At 39.4% G+C, this 20,155-nt stretch overlaps 1 protein-coding gene across 6 annotated transcripts in view; it reads right to left on the bottom strand.

Annotated features, from left to right (window-relative positions):
* Positions 1-877: 877 nt before the first annotated feature.
* Commd10 (COMM domain containing 10) overlaps positions 878-20,155 on the bottom strand; it is a 129,177-nt gene continuing 109,899 nt past the window's right edge. For all 6 annotated transcript variants that reach the window (XM_006526224.4, XM_006526225.4, XM_006526228.4 and 3 more), the window contains 2 exons: positions 2,562-2,621; positions 878-1,845 (listed from right to left, as the gene is read on the bottom strand). In XM_006526224.4, the coding sequence (XP_006526287.1) occupies positions 1,746-1,845; positions 2,562-2,621 (160 nt within the window). In that variant the 3' untranslated portion in view covers positions 878-1,745. The remainder of the gene's footprint in view (positions 1,846-2,561; positions 2,622-20,155) is intronic.

Below are 20,155 nucleotides of genomic sequence, written 5' to 3'. Positions count from 1 at the left end.
CAGTCAAGATAAAGGCACTTTGAAAGAAGAACCCTTAATTGAGAAAATAGCTCCATAAGGCTAGCCTATAGGCAAGATTGTAGAGCATTTTCTTATTAGTGATTAGTGTGGGAGGGCCCAGCTCACTGTGATTGGAGCCAGCCCTGGATAGGCAGTCTGAGTTGCATAAGAAAGGAGGCTGGGCAAGCTATAAGAGCTACCCAGTAAGCAGCATCCCTTAATGGCCTGTGCTTCAGTTCCTGTCCCGAGTACTTGCCCTGATTTCCCACAGTGATTGAGTGGGACTTCAGAGCTCCAAGCGGAGATAAACTCAGTTCTTTCCAAGTTGTTTCTGGTCATGGTCTTTTGTTGCAGCAATAGAAACCCTAACTAAGGCGTTGTTAAGGAAAAAGAAAATAAGAGTGATCTTTTCAGCCACAGAAAGAAATGTATCAGGTTATATTATAAGCCACACTGAGCTATACTACAACGGCAGCTGGGGCCTTAGAAACCCTTAGAATCAAGCAATTATGGACAATACCTGTATCACTTGCCTTCTGCAATAACCCCAACTTTCAATTCTATGCAACAACATTCTTCATTAACAGTACAGGTACTGTGGTGCATAGTGAGCTCTGATTGGGGGTGAGTGAGCACTGTAGTACCCAGGACCCTCTCATGAGAAATGTGCTCAACTGTAACTGCTCTGTTTGCTTAACTGCAGGACGTTCTGAAACCACATTCCTTCATATGAAGCAGCCTATGTCTGAGCCTGGAAACAAGGGAAGACATTTCATTAACACAAGTTTCAAGTGAGTTTTCCCTCTCAGGAAACCATGTATTTATGTAGAGTCACAGCTTAAAGTACCTTATAAAATAAAAACATTGTACGCTTGAGTTTAAATAATTCTCAGGTAGAAAATTTTTATTGACTGAAACCAGTGAACACATATATCCATAAAAGGAGGATGCATAAAGTTTTCGAGTGAAAATGTAAGATTCCCATGTCATACTCATTACAGGTCAATTTTCATTTGCAATCTGAAACACTGAGAAGTGCACTGTTAGTAATCTGCAGAGATATATGTAAACCTAGATGATTTTGAAGTCATTAACGTCAGGAACCTTCAGGGGGAGTCAAGGGGAGCGCAGTGGGATGAACTCACAGCAGTACTGGTACCATTTTAGATTTCTTTCTTGCACTATACTTCAAGCAAAAGAACACTGCAGGACAAATGCCAAAACATTTGACGGCCTGCGGCTGCTTCCCTAATTAATTACTGTAATGAGTAAGGTTTCATACTCTGCTAGGGCACCATCATACCTTCTGCCTACAGACCTTCCCTGATCCCTGAAAGCAATCTGACAGAAAAAACAGAGGCCCTTTGGTCTTGCAAACTTTCTATGCCCCAGTACAGGGGAACGTCAGAGCCAAGAAGCAGGAGTGGGAGGGTTGGGGAGCAGGGTGGGGTTAGGGTATAGGAGACTTTTGGAATAGCATTGAAATGTAAATGAAGAAAATATCTAATAAAATAATTGTTAAAGAGAGAGAAAAAAAGAAAAAACAGCATGGCATTCACTTCTTACTTCTTTCGTTTTTCTCAACAATTGCTCTTGGCTCCTGTGAGGCGAGAAGGCACACTCGAAACCCAGTGCTCCTATTGTGATCTCCCATCACTGCTATTTGTCTAAGATGCAATAAGTCATATTATCTGTAGCAATAGTGTCACCGAATCCTCTAGAAAATATACTTGGGCAGTCTCTCTTCAGTGCGAAAGAGTGAGGTGGCCGGAATGTGATGGCGAAGGAAGCCAGTCTTCCAGAACATCATGTGAGGGAGTCCAGCTGCGCTTGTATGGTCTCCAGCTATTTACAGAGACAAAATAAAGACAGCAGTGAGTGAGTGAGGGGAATAAACCGCATACAAAATGCTTAGAAACATGCAAACCAAAGGGAAACGGAGGCAGCAGGAACTCTGTGCAGTGAACCACGCTCAGCATAACACGGCACAACAGTAACAGTCAAGCTGCTTTTCTGGATGTGTAAAGACCTTAGGATTTAGGCATTTAATGTTTTAGTCGTTTAATGTTTTTACATTCACGAAGGAAGAAGTATTACTGTCTTAAGTGCACTTAGCTATTTTAGTAAATTGTCACTACACGGTAAGACTTTAACGTTTGGTAGTTAGTAAGATGCATTGGAAAGAAAAATGAAACACGCTCAAAGATAAATCTCTAAAATCTGTCAGCTTCCTTTTATCCTTGGGCTCAGCCATTTTTGTATGCCAGGTGGTCTACATGTAATTGGCCAGTGGCTGTGGGGAGCACACAGTGCCCGCTTAGTTCTATACAAAACACTAATCCTATCTCTCTCTTAGTTATTGTTTTCCTTCTGATTTAGTTTTCAGAGTCTCTTCATCTTGGTTTTGCCTCTTCCTACTGTGAAATATAAGTTGTTTATAGGAGTTTGAAGAATTTGGCCCTATCATTTGCCTATAGTAAGGCATTCAAAAATAAAAATTCATTAAAGCAAGGAAGCATCACACAATTTCTGCATCCTAGAAAACGTTGATAAACACAGACCTTGTTGTAGAAATCGAACAGCTCCTTGTGATTGAATTCCACGAGAACTTTCTCCACGTTCTGTAAAGAAACAAGGGAAGACATTCATTCGGCTGTACGAACGCAGTGCACCCTGCACTTCCCACTCTCCAGGTCGTCTGGGGATATGGGATTCTTAGAACTCACAAAATCACTGGGTAACATTCCATCTGAGCAAAAGCTTTCAACTCTACAAGGACATCTTTCTTGAAGTTGACTCCACAAAAGTTAATAAAATTTAAGCTAGCAAGAGAACAATTTAATTAACTTTTTTTTCAATACAGAGATAATACATGAGATTATATTTCATCTTTCTCAGCAGTCGATTTAAAATCGAGTAAATATCATTATGCAGCACTGGACATGGTGTATCTAATTGAACTCATCCAGCCACTAACGTCTTATACGGGCACAGCCTCTGCCTCTGAGCACTGCCCTGACAGTTACAATCTTAACGTGCTAAGATCCATACCTCCTTTAATGGACACTCAGCTAAAGCTAACAGTTAACACAACAATCTCAAAGCCAGGTCTCAGTCATCTTAGATGCATCTCACTGTGTGTTGGAGCAACTACTCTGGGTGCTGCAGATAAACGGCGTGTTTCTACTGACAGAGATCTAGTTAAGTGGATTCCCAACCAACTCAACTGTAAGTACCTAGCTGAAACAGCAAGCCACAGTGTTGCTAAGTACTTTACCCAAAGTTCCCCCGAAGAGGCAAAACCAACAGCAGAAAGTTAGGGATGTGGCACCCTTGCTGAGTCCACTGCTTTGACCACATGACATGGACTGAGCACCATGACTGAAGAGGTGGGAGGGAAGCTGTTGTAAACAGACATTAATTCTAGAACTTAACCTGGTTAATTTCACTGTATCAACTCAATTCTCAGCTTCTGTGTTGTTCTTGTAAAAAAGAAAAAAAAATCTGTTATGATGGTTTCCATTTTTTGTAACAAAGCCAAAATTTTCAAACCAAGTTATCTCCAGCTAACTCTTAGGTCAGTGGGCTGAATCAGAAACAGTGCCTCCCTCTTGATGAAGCCTAAGCACTAGGGGACCAACGTGCACAATTCTTTACCCACTTAAGCCTTAGAGAATGGCAAGCTTATCACCTGTGTAGCCTGGTCCCTTAGAAATGGTGTAAATCATGACAGTTGTAAACTGTATTAAAAAAAATGTGGCTGATTGGCCCACATCATTACACATGCAAAAGTCTAAGCAGCATAATGTAGTGGTACAATATTTTCCCTGAAGTTAGAAGGGGATTACTCTCTCAGTTCCATGTCAAAGCTAAGAGGGAATAAGTGGGAAACAACTATATAAAATAACTGATTCAGCTAACCCTAAACCCAGCACAAAAGGAGGTTGTATTTTGCTTTGCTCTGTTTTAAGGTGGTGTTTCCTAAAATGTTACACTAGGAGATGGAATAATGGAACACACTTATTAAAGGAATCATAGCTACTGTGACAGCATGTGGCAGACTAGAAAACACAAAGCGATCTTTCTTCTACAAAGGCACTGAACTAACAAAACACAGACCAGGATGTGTCTGTGAGAACCCTAGATACATAGTGACCACCAGTGGAATTGCTATAAAAAATATAAAAAATGACAAGTGAAGGTGCATGGGGAGATTGGAACCCCTGCATACCAGCAGTGAGACTTTAAAGTGCTGTAACCCCCACAGAAAATTTGCCTGAGATTCCACCTCACACTAGTCAGAATGGCTAGGATCAAAAACTTAGGTGACAGCAGATGCTGGCGAGGATGTGGAGAAAGAGGGACACTCTTCCATTGCTGGTGGGATTACAAGCTGGTACAACTACTCTGGAAATCAGTCTGGGGGTTCCTCAGAAAATTGGACATAGTACTACCAGAAGATTCAGCAATACCACTCCTGGGCATATATCCAAAAGATGCTCCAAGACGTAATAAGGACACGTGCTCCGCTATGTTCATAGCAACCTTATTTATAATAGCCAGAAGCTGGAAAGAACCCTGATGTCCCTCAACTGAGGAATGGATACAGAAAATGTGAAACATTTACACAATGGAGTACTACTAAGCTATTAAAAACAATGATTTTATGAAATTCTTAGACAAATGGATGGATCTGGAGGATATCATCCTGAGTGAGGTAACCCAATCACAAAAGAACACACATGATATGCACTCACTGAGAAGTGAATATTAGCCCAGAAGCTCAGAATACTCAAGATACAATTCACAAACCATATGAAACTCAAGAAGAAGGAAGACCAAAGTGTGGACACTTCGATCCTTCTTAGAAGGGGAAACAAAATACCCATGGAAGGAGTTATAGAGACAAAGTTTGGAGCAGAGACTGAAGGAATGACCATCCAGAGACTGCCCCACCTGGGGATCCATCCCATAAACAACCACCAAACTCAGACACTATTGTGGATGCCAACAAGAGCTTGCTGACAGGAACCTGATAAAGCTATCTCCTGAGGGGCTCTTCCAGTGCCTGACAAATAAGAAGTAGATGCTTACAGCCATCCATTGGATGGAGCACAGGATCCCCGATGAAGGAGTTAGAGAAAGTACCCAGGGAGCTGAAGGGGTTTGCAGCCCCATAGGATGAACAACAATGTGAACTAACCAGTACCCCCAGAGCTCCCTGGGACTAAACCACCAAGCAAAGGAAACACATGGTAGGACACATGGCTCTAGCTGCATATGTAGCAGAGGATGGCCTAGTCAGTCGTCAATGGGAAGAGAGGCCCTAGGTGAAGGTTCTATGCCCCAGTATAGGGGAATGCCAGGGCCAGGAAGTTGGGGAGTGGGGATGGGATGGGGTAGGGGATTTTTGGAGGGAAAACTAGGAAAGGGGATAACATTTTAAATGTAAAGAAAATATCTAAGGAAAGGAAAGGAAAGGAAAGGAAAGGAAAGGAAAGGAAAGGAAAGGAAAGGAAAGGAAAGGAAAGGAAAGGAAAGAAAAGAAAAGAAAAGAAAAGAAAAGAAAAGAAAAGAAAGTTTGCTTGAGGCTGGAGATGGCTCCGCAGCTCACAGCACCCACTAGAGGTGGTTCACAACTGCCTGAAACTCAAGCTCCACTAGACGATGGCTTCTCTCAGCCTCCAAGGAGACCTGCACTAAAGTGCACACCTCCGCAAATACAAAATCAAAAATAAAAATCTTAAAGGAAAAAGAGCATGAAGGTTCCTTAAAAATTAAAGGTAGAGACTGAAGAGATGGCTCGGCTGTTAACAATGACTACTGCTCTCACAGAGGACCCAGGTTTGGTTGTAGTAAAACAAAGATTTGTAAGGGTTTGGGGAATAGTGCTTTCTTTATAAAAATCTGTATGGAGACTCAGATGTGCAGGCGAAAGGATCTGTGTGTCATTTTACATCAAGATCACATGGAACAATAAATATTTGCCCTCTTGTTGTTTTCTCAGGTTTTTTGTTATTTAAACAAAAACAAATAAAAAGCAAAATTAAAACCCAGACCAATAGAGAGTCATTGAAAGCTAATGTAGGGCCTTCTATTCTATCTCCTTCTGAGATTAAAATAAAAATCTATTACCCATTCCACCCCCACCCCAATCCCCCCATGTAGCCCTGGACATCCTGGAACTCACTTTGTAGATGAGGCTTGCTTCAAGTTCAGAGCTCTACCGGCCTCTGCCTCCTGAGTGCTGAGATTAAAAGTGTGTGCCACCTCTGCCTGGCCAAAATTGTACTCTTAAAAGCAATGGGAATTACTGAAGACTTCAGGTCTAAGAGTGACACAATTCTATTTACAGTCAATAGCTCAATTTTGCTTTCCTTTGAAAACTGATTAGAACTGGCCAAACAGGCTGTGGACAAAGCAGCTATGAGGTTGCTGATTTAGTTCAGATAAGAAATGATGACTTGGAAGGAAACTATGCTCACCACTATACCATCAAATCCCAGCCCGAGCTACTATACCCAACAAAACTCTCATCAGCATAAATAGAGAAATAAAAATATTCCAGGACAAAGCCAAATTCAAACAGTATCTATCTACCAATCCAGCCCTACAGAGGATCCTAGAAGGAAAACTCCAACACAAGGAAGGTACCTACACCAAGGTATATTAAACATATAACAAAGATAAAAGGAGAGAACCACCGCACATAAAGAAAGCCACCTACAAAAACAAACATAACAGGAGCCAATAGTCATCTGACTTTAATCTCTCAATATTAATGGACTCAACTCCTCTATAAAAAGACATAAGCTAACAGACTGAATACACAAACAAGATCCAGCATTTTGCTGCATACAAGAAAAACACCTCAATAACAAAGGCAGACATTATTTCAGAGTAAAAGGATGGAAAAAGGTCTTCCAAGCAAATGGTCCCAAGAAACAAGTTGGAGTTGCCATCCTAATATCCAATAAAATAGACTTTCAACCAAATGTTATCAAGCATGATAAGGATGGACACTTCATATTCATAAAGGGGAAAATCCAGCAAGAGAAAGTCTCAATTCTGAACATTTATGCCCCAAATGCAAGAGCACCTACATTCATAAAAGAAACATTACTAAACCTCAAAACATACATTGAACCCCACACAATAATAGTGGGAGACTTCAACACCCCACTCTCACCAATGGACAGGTCATTGAAACAGAAACTAAACAGAGAGACAGTGAAACTAATACAGGTTATGAACCAAATGGATTTAATAGGTACCTACAGAACATTTCACCCTAAAACAAAAGAATACACATTCTTTCCAGCAAATCATGGTACATTCTCCAAAATCAACCATATAATTGGTCACAAAACAATCCTCAACCAATACAAGAAGATTAAAATAATCCCATGCATTCTATCAGATCATCATGACTTAAGGCTGGTCTTCAATAAGAGCAGAAACAACAGAAAACCCATATACACGTGGAAACTGAACAACTCTTTACTCAACTATAACTTGGTCAGGGAAAAAATAAAGAAATAAATTAAAGACTTCCTGGAATTTAATGAAAATGTTGATACATCATACCCACACATTATGGAATACAATGAAAGCAGTGCTAAGAGGAAAATTTATAGCACTAATTGCCCTGGTTAAAAACAAACAAACAAACAAACAAACAAAAACTGGAGAGATCTTATGTTAGCAACTTAACAGCACCCCTGAGAGCTCTAGAACAAAAAGAAGCAAACACACCCAAGAGGAGTAGATGACAAGAAATAGGGTCTTTATCAACCAACTAGAAACAAAGAGAGCAATACAAAGAATCAACAAAACCAAAAGCTGGTTCTTTGAGAGAATTAACAAGATAGATAAACCCCTAGGCAAACAAACTAAAGGGCCCAGAGGCAGTATCCAAATTAACAAAATCAGAAATGAAAAGGGAGACATAACAACAGAAATGGGGGAAATTCAAAATATCATCAGATCCTACTACAAAAGCCTATATTCAACAAAACTGGAAAATCTAGATGAAATGGATGGTTTTCTAGACAGATACCATATACCAAAGTTAAATCAAGAGCAGGTAAAATATTTAAACAGGCCCATATCCCATAAGGAAATAGAGGAAGTCATTTAAAAACCTCCTAACTTTAAAAAAAAAAAGAAACCCAGACAGATTTAGTACAGAATTCTACCAGATTGTCAAAGAAGACCTAATACCACTATTCCTCAAACTACTCCATAAAATAGAAACAGAAGAAGGGCTACCTAATTCATTCTATGAAGACACAATTAAATCTGATACATAAACCACACAAGGACCCAACCAAAAAGAGAACTTCTGACCAATCTCGCTTATGAATATTAATGCAAAAATACTCAATAAAATTCTTGCAAACCAAGTCCAAGAATGCATCAAAGCCATCATTCACCATGATCAAGTAGGTTTCATCCCAGAGATGCAAGATTGGCTCAATATACAAAAATCCATTAATGTAATCCATTATATAAATAAACTCAAAGAAAAAAAAATCACACGATCATCTCCTTAGATGCAGAAAAAGCATTTGACAAAATACAATATCCCTTCATGTTAAAAGTATTGGGGAGATCAGGAATTTGAGGCCCATATCTAAACATAATAAAAGCAATCTACTGCAAACCAGTAGCCAACATCAAACTAAATGGGCAGATACTTGAAGCAATCCCACTAAAATTGTGGACAAGACAAGAATGCTCACTCTCTCCATATCTATTCAATATAGGACTCGAAGTGCTAGCTAGAACAATAAGACAACAAAAAGAGATCAAGGGAATACAAACTGGCAAAGAAGAAATAAAGGTATCACTATTTGCATATGATATGATATGATAGTATACATAAACGACCACAAAAACTCTACCAAAGAACATCTCCAGCTGATAAACAATTTCAGCAAAATGTCCAAATATAAAATTAACTCATATAAGTCAGTAGCCTTCTTTTCTACAAAAGACAAACAGGCTGAGAAAGAAATTAGGGAAACAACTCCCTTCACAATAGCCATAAATAATATAAAATATCTTGGGGTAACTCTAACCAAACAAGTGAAAGACCTGTATGACAATAACTTCAAGTCTCTCAAGAAAGAAATCGAAGAAGATCTCAGAAAATGGAGAGATCTCCCATGCCCATAGATTGCAGAATTAACATAGTAAAAATGGCCTTCCTACCAAAGGCAATCTACAGATTCAATGCAATCCCCATCAATATCTCAACACAGTTCTTCAAAGACATGGAAAGAGCAATTCTCAAATTCATCTGGAAAAGCAAAACACCCAGAATAGTGAAAACAATTCTTAACAATAAAAGAACAGCTTGGGGAATCACCATCCCTGACCTCAAGCTTTGCTACAGAGCAATAGTGATAAAAATTGCATGGTACAGAGACAGACACATTGATCAATAAAATAGAATTGAAGACCCAGAAATAAAACTACACTTACACTTGATCCTTGAAAAAGAAGTAAAAAAATATACAACACAAAAAGGAAAGCATCTTCAATAAATGGTGCTGGTCTAACTGGCTGCCTGTATGGAGAAAAATGAAAATAGACCCATATTTGTCACCTTGCACAAAGCTCAAGTACAAGTGGATCAAGGACCTCAACATAAAACCAGATACACTGAATCTAATAGAAGTGAAGTGGGGAAAAGCCTTGAACTCGTTTGCACAGGGGAAACTTCCTAAATAGAACTTGAATGGCTCATGCTCTAAGATCAACAATTGATATATGGGACCTCATGAAACTGGAAAGCTTCTGTAAGGCAAAGGACATAATCAATAAGACAAATCGGCAACCTATATATTGGAAAAAAACTTCACTACCCCCACATGTGACAGAGGGCTAATACCCAAAATATATAAAGAACTCAAGAAGCTATCCCCCCAAGCCCCAAACAACCTAATCAAAAAATGGGGTATAGAACTAAACCGAGAATTCACAATAGAGGAATCTCAAATGGCTGAGAAGCACCTACAGAAATGTCCAAAGACCTTAGTCATTAGAGAAATGCAAATCAAAAGGACCCTGAGATTCTACCTTAGACCAATCAGAATGGCTAAGACTAAAACCTCAGGTGACAACACATGTTGGAAAGGATATGGAGAAAGAGGAACACTCTTCCCTTGCTGGTGGGTTTACTCTGGACATCAATCTGGAGGTTCCTTAGAAACATGGAAATAGATCTACCACTCTTGGGAATATACCTAAAAGATACCCCACCATGCCACAGGGGCACATGTTTCACTATGTTCATAGTGGCCTTATTTGTGATAGCCAGAAGCTGGAGACAACCCAGATGTCCCACAACAGAACAATTGATACAGAAAATGTGGTTCATTTACACAATGGAATACTACTCAGCTATTAAGAAGGAGGACATCCTGAGTTTTGCAGACAAATTGATGGAACTAGAAAATATCACCTTGAGTGAGGTAACTCAGACCCAAAAGGACACGCATGGTATGTACTCACTAATAAGTGGATATTAGCAAAAAAGAAAAAGAAAATACAGAATACCCAAGATACAGTCCACAGAACTCAAAAAGGTCAATAAACTGAAGGGCTCAAGTGAGGACTCTTCCGTCCCACTTGAGAAGGAAAAGAAAGCAACCACGGGGCGGGGGGAGCTGGGAGGGAAAGGGGACAAGTGGGGGGGGGGTGTAGAAGGGAACCTGATCTGGTATTGGGTGAGGAAAAGGACTGAAGCCCTGAGGGCCAGCAGAAAGAATGGAAACAGGCAACCTCAGGAGGTAGGAGGTTGGGGGTACTCTCCAGAATGTAGCAGAGACCTGGGAGGTGACAGACACTCAGGACTCAATGGGAGGGACCTTAGATGAAATGCCCAACAGTGGGGAGAGGGAACTTGAAGAGCCCACCTCAAGCAGAAAGGGTATCAAGTAAGGGATGGGGTTCCCATTCCACAGTCAAAACTCTGACCCATAATTGTTCCTGTCTGAAAGAACTGCAGGGATGGAAATGGAGAGGAGCCTGAAAAAAAAAAAAAAAAAAAGAAGGTCCAGAAATAGGCTCAAAGTGGGATACAGCTCAAGGGGAGGTCGCAAAGCCTGACACTATTACTGAGGCTAAGGAGCACTCACAAAAAGGGACCTATCATGACTGCCCCCCGAAAGACCCAACAAGCAGCTGAGTCAGATGCAGATATTTGCACCCAACCAGTGGACCAAAGCAGCTGACCCCTGTTGTTGAATTAGGGAAAGGAAGAAAGAAGCTTAGGAGGAGGGCAACCCTGTAGGAGTACCAGCAGTCTCAATTAACCTGGACACCCTAGATCTCTCAGACACTGGACCACCAACCAAGCAGTATACACCAGCTGATATGAGGCCCCCAACACACACACAGTAGAGGACTGCTGGGTTTGGGTTCAGTCAGAGAAGATGCACCTAACCCTCAAGAGACTGGAGACCCCAGGGTGTTTAAAGGTCTGATGGGGTGGGAGGTGGACATATCCTCATGGAGACAGGGGGTAGGGAGGAGGTATGAGATGTGGAAAAGACAGAGGGTGGGCCCGGAGGACAATATAATCTGGATTGTAAAAAAAGAAAAAAGAAAAAGAAAAGAAAAAAGGAGGAAAAGAAAAAAAAGAAAGATTAAATAAAAAGGAATATAAAAAAAAAGACGACTTGATCTGATAGAGTGACAGAGAAAAGTGTGTGTGTGCATGAGAGAGAGAAAGAGAAAGAGAGAGAGACTGTTTAAACATACAACAAATAGCACTCCATGATCAATCTGGGGTGGGGTTAGGAGGTCATAAGGGGTAGAAAGATGAAGAATAGCTGGCAGTTTGCTGGAAAGAGATGACAAAGGGACAGGACTGAGATTAGTAATATAAGGGCAGCAGATTCAGAAGGCATATCAAAAGGAAGGGCTCCGGAAGGCAGAGATCACCCAGAAGACAAGTAAGTAAGTGAGTCTGGAAAAGACAGCTAGGAGTCACTGACACTAAAAACTGAGCGGCGAGGCTGCCCTGTAAAAGCATTGGAACACAAGAATGTGTCTAGGTCTCGGGGTTTAGGGTAAGGAGGTTCTGGATAAATACCAAGTAACTCCAGTGTTATACATCCTCTCTACATGTTACTTTGAAGTGCGTTATTTATTACGATGAATTACTGGTTATTTATTACAACGAATCAGTAAGTCAGTATACAAACACTCAACCCGGGTGGCTTGCTTTAAAATATGCCTTCAACCTTCCATTTTCCTGTCACTAGTGTCACTGATGTCACTAACACTGTTAACTAGGCAGACAGAGACTGGAAGATTTTGTCTCTCCCTCTCCTGTCTTATACGTAAGATTACAGCTAAAAATCCATTTACAAAATTCACCATTTCTACCATCGGGGCTAACTGTGTACTTTAATACACCAAACTCAGATGGTTTGACCTGAAAACACAGCAAAATGAAAGTAAACAAGAGTTTCTCTGTCACTGTCTTGAGGAAGATCACCTTCTCTAACCCTCTTCCTTTGAAATCTGTAATCTTATCCACCAGGGCTGGGATAGTGCTGCTCGTGCCCATTAGCAAAATTCCCATGGAAATAGAATTTACTCAGATCTTCAGAAAGGTCTGACTTGATGAAAGATGACACTAAAAATATCTTCTGCTTTCCCATTAGTGAGGAACACAAATACATTTTGGAAAGAGAAATGCACCAATTTTGTCACAAATTATCTAGACAGAAATAATAAAAATAACCCAGATAAGAACTGATATGTATATTGCTTTGCTTTCAAACCTAAATTGAGTATCAAAATTAGAGTTGTTACAATTCTCCTTTCACTTAGGCGCAAGAGACAGGCTACCAGCTCTTGCTCTGTAGGGCCGAGGACACTCTGATGGTCCCTGGAGAGGCTTTCTTTTTGGGAGAGGAAACTAGGTAGAAAGCATGGAAATGATTTTCCACCCTACTGAATGAGCTCGCTACAAACATCATTAGGCATCATTGATTGTGTAAATATCTCTGTAGATTTTATGGCTATACTATATGTAACTCGAGATAACTGTAAAATATATTCCGGCATATTTACCATTAGGGACTTACTATTTTTATCAAGTATTATTGTTCAAAAAAGGATCAATATGATGTCAGATCTGAACAGAACGAAGAAGCTATGAACTCTATATGTACAACCATTGGCCATTTCTCTCACCCACAGCATTTGATCATTCAAGAATCTCTGAGCTACATGTGCATTATTGATATGAAGCAGCTTCATCTCCCAAGGCTTTTTGTTTGTTTGTTTGTTTGTCTTAAGACTTAAGGATACTGAAAAGTGTACCTGCATTGCCAAATGAAGCCTCTGGACTCAGGTAGTTAAAACACTAAGTGTTAGTTAGAAAGTGCCTTACCAGTAACCTTGCTTAATCTCCTAAGTGTCATGAAGAAACCTGCTCTATGAAGACAAAATAAAGCATACAAATGACAGAAAGGGACAGGTCATCGTCTATGCTCCGTCCCATGGGCGTGGCTTAAGGTGGATGCAGACTTTGATTTGAATGCCAAGATGGTTCAGAGGGGGGGAAAAATCCTCTTTCCATGAATATGCACAATGATTTCCACTTAACACAGAAATACATATGAACTAGGATGATGGTAAAATGGCCAATAAATATAGGTTGTGAAGTGTCTAGCTATTTTAAGTAAAAAGAAATATAATGTAAGGCTAAAGGCTTCACTTTCCCAAAAACATGCTGAAAAAAACTTTAATGAAATGTCTTATCTTTGATAATAAAAACAAAACAAATACAACAAAACAAGGCACTGTGAAATTTTCACAAACGCTACATAATATCATAAATTTAAAACTTTAATTTCAAACAAAGGACTAAACGTGTTAACTCAATGACGATATGAGATACAGAACGCAGCAACAGACACAGTCATCCTCACAGGGCATGGAGCTGACTTCTACTGTTTCCACAAAAATCATGGGAAAAACTGCCCAGTCCAGCAGTTTCCTAAAATCCCCAGCCATGACCCTGCTCCATGAGGAGGCATTCTGAGAACCTGAGCTCACGTCAAAGATGATGGAAGTTAAAAAACAAAACAAAACAAAACAAAAACAAAATTCTGCAACCAATACAGAGGATGCAAGCCACAGAAAGCTCTTCTCAAGGTTAAATCAACCAACCATATTACAACTTTTTAAAAAAGTCTTGGCAAGTGCTAATCTGCTTCAGAACACAATAGCATATAAACTGCAAAGCAAACTCTATGCTCATTAGTGTGGCCTTTGCCAAAATTTGTCCCACGTTGCTGAAAGACTCAATTTTAGGCACCATCTTGCATACAGATGGATGTGGTACCAAGGAAAGTACCAGCAGTGTTTCGCACTATCTTCTGGGTCTCATCTCTGTGATTCTAGGTGCTCTAGTAGCATCCCAACAGAATGTATGTGCACACATGCATATCCTCTCCTTCACACTTCAGCTGACACAAACTCATCTTCCTCTGGAAACACACTGACCACGGAGTCTATCAGAAAGAGGCTTTTGTGTAAAGGACGGCAATATTTTCAATTCGATTATAGTACTTGACTCTATTTAGAAAATATTGGACCTAGTAACATAGCCATTAACCTGTAACTATTGATTCTCAATAAATTTGGGGGGGGGGGGGAACGACTCTTGCCTTAAGCTGGTTAAAGCAGAAAATCTAGTGTTTTGCAATACTTAGCTGAAAAGAAAATGTAGTAGTTTGGCTGCCAACATGGTAACAAACCATTGTTGCCAGAAATCTTTAAGTAACACAAAAGTTGTAGAACAATGCATGTACATTTTCACTAAATTTAATTGAGAATCAATCTATCCTGGCTGTTTGACCTATGCTCTGCATAGCACTCTTCATTTTGGTTAGCATATATTTTACTCTCCTACAGATAAAGCTAAAGCATGTGTGACAGTCCTACCGGCAGATCTCTCTTCTTTAAGGTGGACAGTGCACTGCACATACACTTGGAGCCCATCAAAGTGTATCCTATGTAGTATTCATTGACTGCAATGTATTATGCGTGTGTCAATGTGTCATTATGATATTCAGTTTTGGTGTGGATATATTTAGCCACAGTTGCTGAATCTAATCAGCCAGATAAGAAGTTTTAAATATCATTACATGAAGCTCTTTAAATAGTGGCAGCTCGGAATGTATCAAATACTATAGGTGATACTTGATGTTTTCTGGAAAATGGAAAGTATTATACTCATAAGCACTCCTACTGAGGCGTTATCATTCGGAATAGCCGTATGACTTCCAAGAATGCTTCAGTATTTGGGTTGAGGGATTCTGGGTATGTGACAAATGCTAAGTCAGACTCATACTGTTTCCAGTATACAGTGTAAAAGACTTGGAGTTCAACAGCTAAATTTTGGAGTCTGTTCTCTTCTTAAGATCAGTATTGGCATTAGAAAAATCTGTGTGATACACTCGAACTTTCAAAAACTACCTCATATTTGTCCTAAATTAAATAACCTACTATAAACAACCATGTACAAAAACATATAGTTAAAGGATATACCAGCCCCTTCCTTCTCCCCCATCTTTCTGCCCAACTGATCTTTATCTTTAGTTTTCATTATGTCTTTCTGGGCTGATGAAACTCATCTCTTAAAATCTATAAGCATGAACCACTATGTCCAACTGATTTGATTCCTTAAAAGGAAAAATGTGCTGTTTAAGTCAGCTTCCAGGAAAGAGGACCAATGTGTCCCCTCCATCTCAAAATCGTGTTCCCATTTACACATGTCTGGTTAGAAGAATGAAAAAGATAGACTCAGCACTTGCTTCAGTTACAAAGTCACTCAGTCACCCACAAGCAGCTGACAATCCACCATTAACTGCAGTGGGACAGGATGGGACAGGAAGTACCAATTTCATTCCAAATATCTAGGAACTCAAATTCCTAAAGACAGTCAGGTATAAAAACAAAATATGACAGAAGACAGGATCAAAGCAGCAACTGTCCAGAGGCCACTTTAGCCTGTCACAGCACTGTTCAGGACATATTACGACCATAACTGAAATCCTTGTGAACTGTAATTGTAAAATCATCCTGGAATCAACTGAACTAATGATGCATAACCCACAAAAGTAAGTGGCTTGAACAAGCTGTGCATTTCTAATCCTCAGCCAAGAGCATCAACAGTGCTTTCAGTTCATGTTTAATACGTTAGTCTGTGGCAGTTACCGTGAGTTCAGCACCAACACCACCACCGGATAACTCCGTCTCCACCATGATACGCGAGACAACGATGGAATGTATGTTTTACAGGTGAGAATGGAGCAACGCTGAAGAATTCACCTTACTTTTTAATAGCAGTTTTATAGAAATTCTCATGTGTTATTCAACTCATTCATTCAGAGTGAGTAATTCAGTCACAAGGCTATGTTTCACAGTTAATTCTAGAATATTCTCGCCACCTCAAAGCAACTCCAGACCTCTTGCCACTGCCTGCTAGCACTGTTAATTACTCTGCTCTCCACCTTCAAGCCCTGGGCAGGAGTAATCTAGTCTTCATTGATTCGCCTATTCTGAAAACAATATAAAAATTTAATACAATCATGTATTTTATGACTAATTTTTATCTACTGTGTTTCTATGACATAGCCACATAGGATGTAATGCTAAGCAAAAAAAGTCCAATCAAGTAAATGAAATTGTTGGAATTGGATTATAATTCCAATTTAATATTTCACGTATGATATAAACATATACCTAAACACAGTACAGAACAAAAATGCTGACACAGTTTTATTTTCTTTGACAATTAAAATAAAATATGTAATAGCACATGAACATGACTCACAAACACATTTTATTTATTTTTAAAAATAATGTTAAGAAGTATTTTTCCTCCTCCTGGAAACCTGTTACTCATCTTTCAGACTCTAGAAATGTCACCTCCTCTGTGAAACCTTCTTTGAGTCTTCCCAACTCCCACCACCCTAGATGCCTGCTTAGTTCCTCGCACACAGTGAGAGTTCTGTGAGTTCTTGTTGTAATGTGCTACGATGGAAACTTTGACATCAAGGGAAGTATCATTCTCATATTCATATATATATGTGTGTGTGTGTGTGTGTATACACACACACACACACACGCACACGCACACGCACATTACCCAGTATCTAATGTAGAACATGGATACCATTGGTTTTTAATCTCCCAAAACATATTGAGGATTGAACATGGTGTCACAGTCTTATACTTCACCACTGAATTATATCCTACATTCCTGATATGAACAATTAATCCTAGAATTAATTATTATCTATAGATACTCCTAAGGCTTTTTGGTGGCTATTTCTAAAATTTTGTGTTCTGTAAATTCAAACAATGCTGAGGAAAACATTCTATAAAAAGTGTCTTAGTTAGGGTTTTATTGCTCTGAAGAGATACCATGAGCATGCAAAGGAAAACATTTAGTTGGGCTGGCTTACAGTTCAGAGGGTTAGTCCATTATCATCATGGCGGCACGCAGACAGACATGGTACTGGGAGGTAGCTGAGAGTTCTCCACATGGATCCGAAGGCAGCAGGAAGTACCTGTGAGCCACTAGGACTGATTTGAGCTTCTGAGGCCTCAAAGTCTATCCCTAGTGACATACCTCCTCCAACAAAGCCACACCTCCTCCAACACAGCCTTACCTCCTAATAGTGCCACCCCTTATGGGTCTATGGAGCCATTTTTATTCAAACTGCCACAGAAAGTGAAGTATAATTAATAATTTAAGTAATAACTGCAAGCATAATGCTTACTATGCACCAGCCACATTATGCTGGGTGCTTCATACCTATGAACTAATTGAATTCCCACATCAATGCCATGAACTATAATTATCGTCATTAGATGTGAGGAATCTGAAGCACAGAGAGATTAGTTTAGGCTACTTAAGTCCTCACAGCCAAGCAGGCTGACAGTCCGAGATCTAATCTGGTAGCAAGGCCCCAGAAGCCTACACTCTTAAACTGGTCTGCAATGTTTTGGATTTTGAGAGATACTATGGGAAGGAACAGCAACGTTGCGGGAGAAAGCTCAGACTAGAGTCCTAGGCACAGTGCTTTTCTGAGCTGTAGCCTTTTCTATTGTCAGGTCACTGTAAGAATAGCTCTGCCACCAGGCTTAGTGAGATTATTAGCATAACCCTGTAATATACTTAAGTACATACCTATAAGACACTAACATAACTAAGGCAGTAAACCTTTACTTAAACTGTGACGACATTGAGTCTCTTTTAGTTTTAGGTGATTTCACCTCAACTACCTTGAGTATTTTCATTTTCCTTATAATAAAGATGCTATTTTGAGTTTTCAGCATATATTCTTTTCAAAGTAATAAAACTAAGAGAAATAAAATTATGTGATCACGTAACTATATCTTTAATTTATTCCATATATGAAGTTATAGAGATGTAAAGAACAGTGAATTAGGTTTATGTTCGTCAGGTTAACGCTTATTAGTTAATAGCTTTTATCATTCTTGTTAGTAAACACCTCTCAGATTTTCAACCACATTTATATTAGCAATGTATTTTAAAAACACTGTTTAAAGAACAAACTCAACTTTGTCACTAACCCACACTGAAGACGCCTAGCTCTTCAGAACAAGTAGTCTTAAAATAAATATGAACAGCTAAGGAGCAGAGGCCTGTTACTCATATTCCAGACTCTTGAGATGTCACCTCCTCTGTGAAACCTTGTTTGAGACTTCCCAACTCCCACCACCCTAGACCCCTGCTTCGCTACTCTTCTGTTAGTTCTTGCTATGATGTACTGTAATGGAAGCTTTCATACCATGCACCAATCCCCTGGTCGGCAAGGCAGTATCACATATATTAATATCCAGTATCTAATGTAGAACACAGACATTATAGGTTAGTCTTCCCCCATTCCTCCTCCACTGGGGATTTCTAACCTGTAAAACCAACAAAAATGAAAGTTTTGGAGAAATTGTGTTATACTACCCAAACTGATTCAGTTTACTTTTTTTTTTTCCCCTTAATGTTTCTTCTGAAACCCAGGATTCAATAAAGCTAGGGCTGAATCCCATCATTTTTAGGAAGAACATTAAAAGAAAGTAGATTAATGCCATAATTATCTAAACTAGAGGTAACAGAGGTGCAGTAGAAAACGAAAAGAAATACATGCATTTAAGAAATAAGATCTGGAAAACTCAGTAGCTCTTTCAATGAGAAATGTGTGTGATACAAGGTGTTAAGAATGAAAGACAAGATATTTTATATTATTTGTGACTATTGAGAAGGGTGTTGTTTCCCTAATTTCTTTCTCAGCCTGTTTATTCTTTGTGTAGAGAAAGGCCATTGACTTGTTTGAGTTAATTTTATATCCTGCTACTTCACAGAAGCTGTTTATCAGTTTTAGGAGTTCTCTGGTGGAATTTTTAGGGTCACTGATATATACTATCATATCATCTGCAAAAAGTGATATTTTGACTTCCTCTTTTCCAATTTGTATCCCCTTGATCTCCTTTTGTTGTCGAATTGCTCTGGCTAGGACTTCAAGAACAATGTTGAATAGGTATGGAGAGAGTGGACAGCCTTGTCTAGTCCCTGATTTTAGTGGGATTGCTTCAAGCTTCTCACCATTTACTTTGATGTTGGCTACTGGTTTGCTGTAGATTGCTTTTATCATGGTTAGGTATGGGCCTTGAATTCATGATCTTTCCAAGACTTTTATCATGAATGGGTGTTGGATCTTGTCGAATGCTTTTTCTGCATCTAACGAGATGATCATGTGGTTTTTGTCTTTGAGTTTGTTTATATAATGGATTACGTTGATGGATTTCCGTATTAAACCATCCCTGCATCCCTGGAATAAAACCTACTTGGCCAGGATGGATGATTGCTTTAATGTGTTCTTGGATTCGGTTAGCGAGAATTTTATTGAGGATTTTTGCATCTATATTCATAAGGGAAATTGGTCTGAAGTTCTCTATCTTTGTTGGATCTTTCTGTGGTTTAGGTATCAGAGTAATTGTGGCTTCATAGAATGAGTTGGGTAGAGTTCCATCTACTTCTATTTTGTGGAATAGTTTATGCAGAACTGGAATTAGATCTTCTTTGAAGGTCTGG

This window comes from Mus musculus, chromosome 18, assembly GCF_000001635.26.
Source record: "Mus musculus strain C57BL/6J chromosome 18, GRCm38.p6 C57BL/6J".
Lineage (NCBI taxonomy): Eukaryota > Metazoa > Chordata > Mammalia > Rodentia > Muridae > Mus > Mus musculus.
The sequence above is the reverse complement of the archived record's forward strand: the minus strand, read 5'-3'. Positions and strand labels throughout refer to the sequence as shown.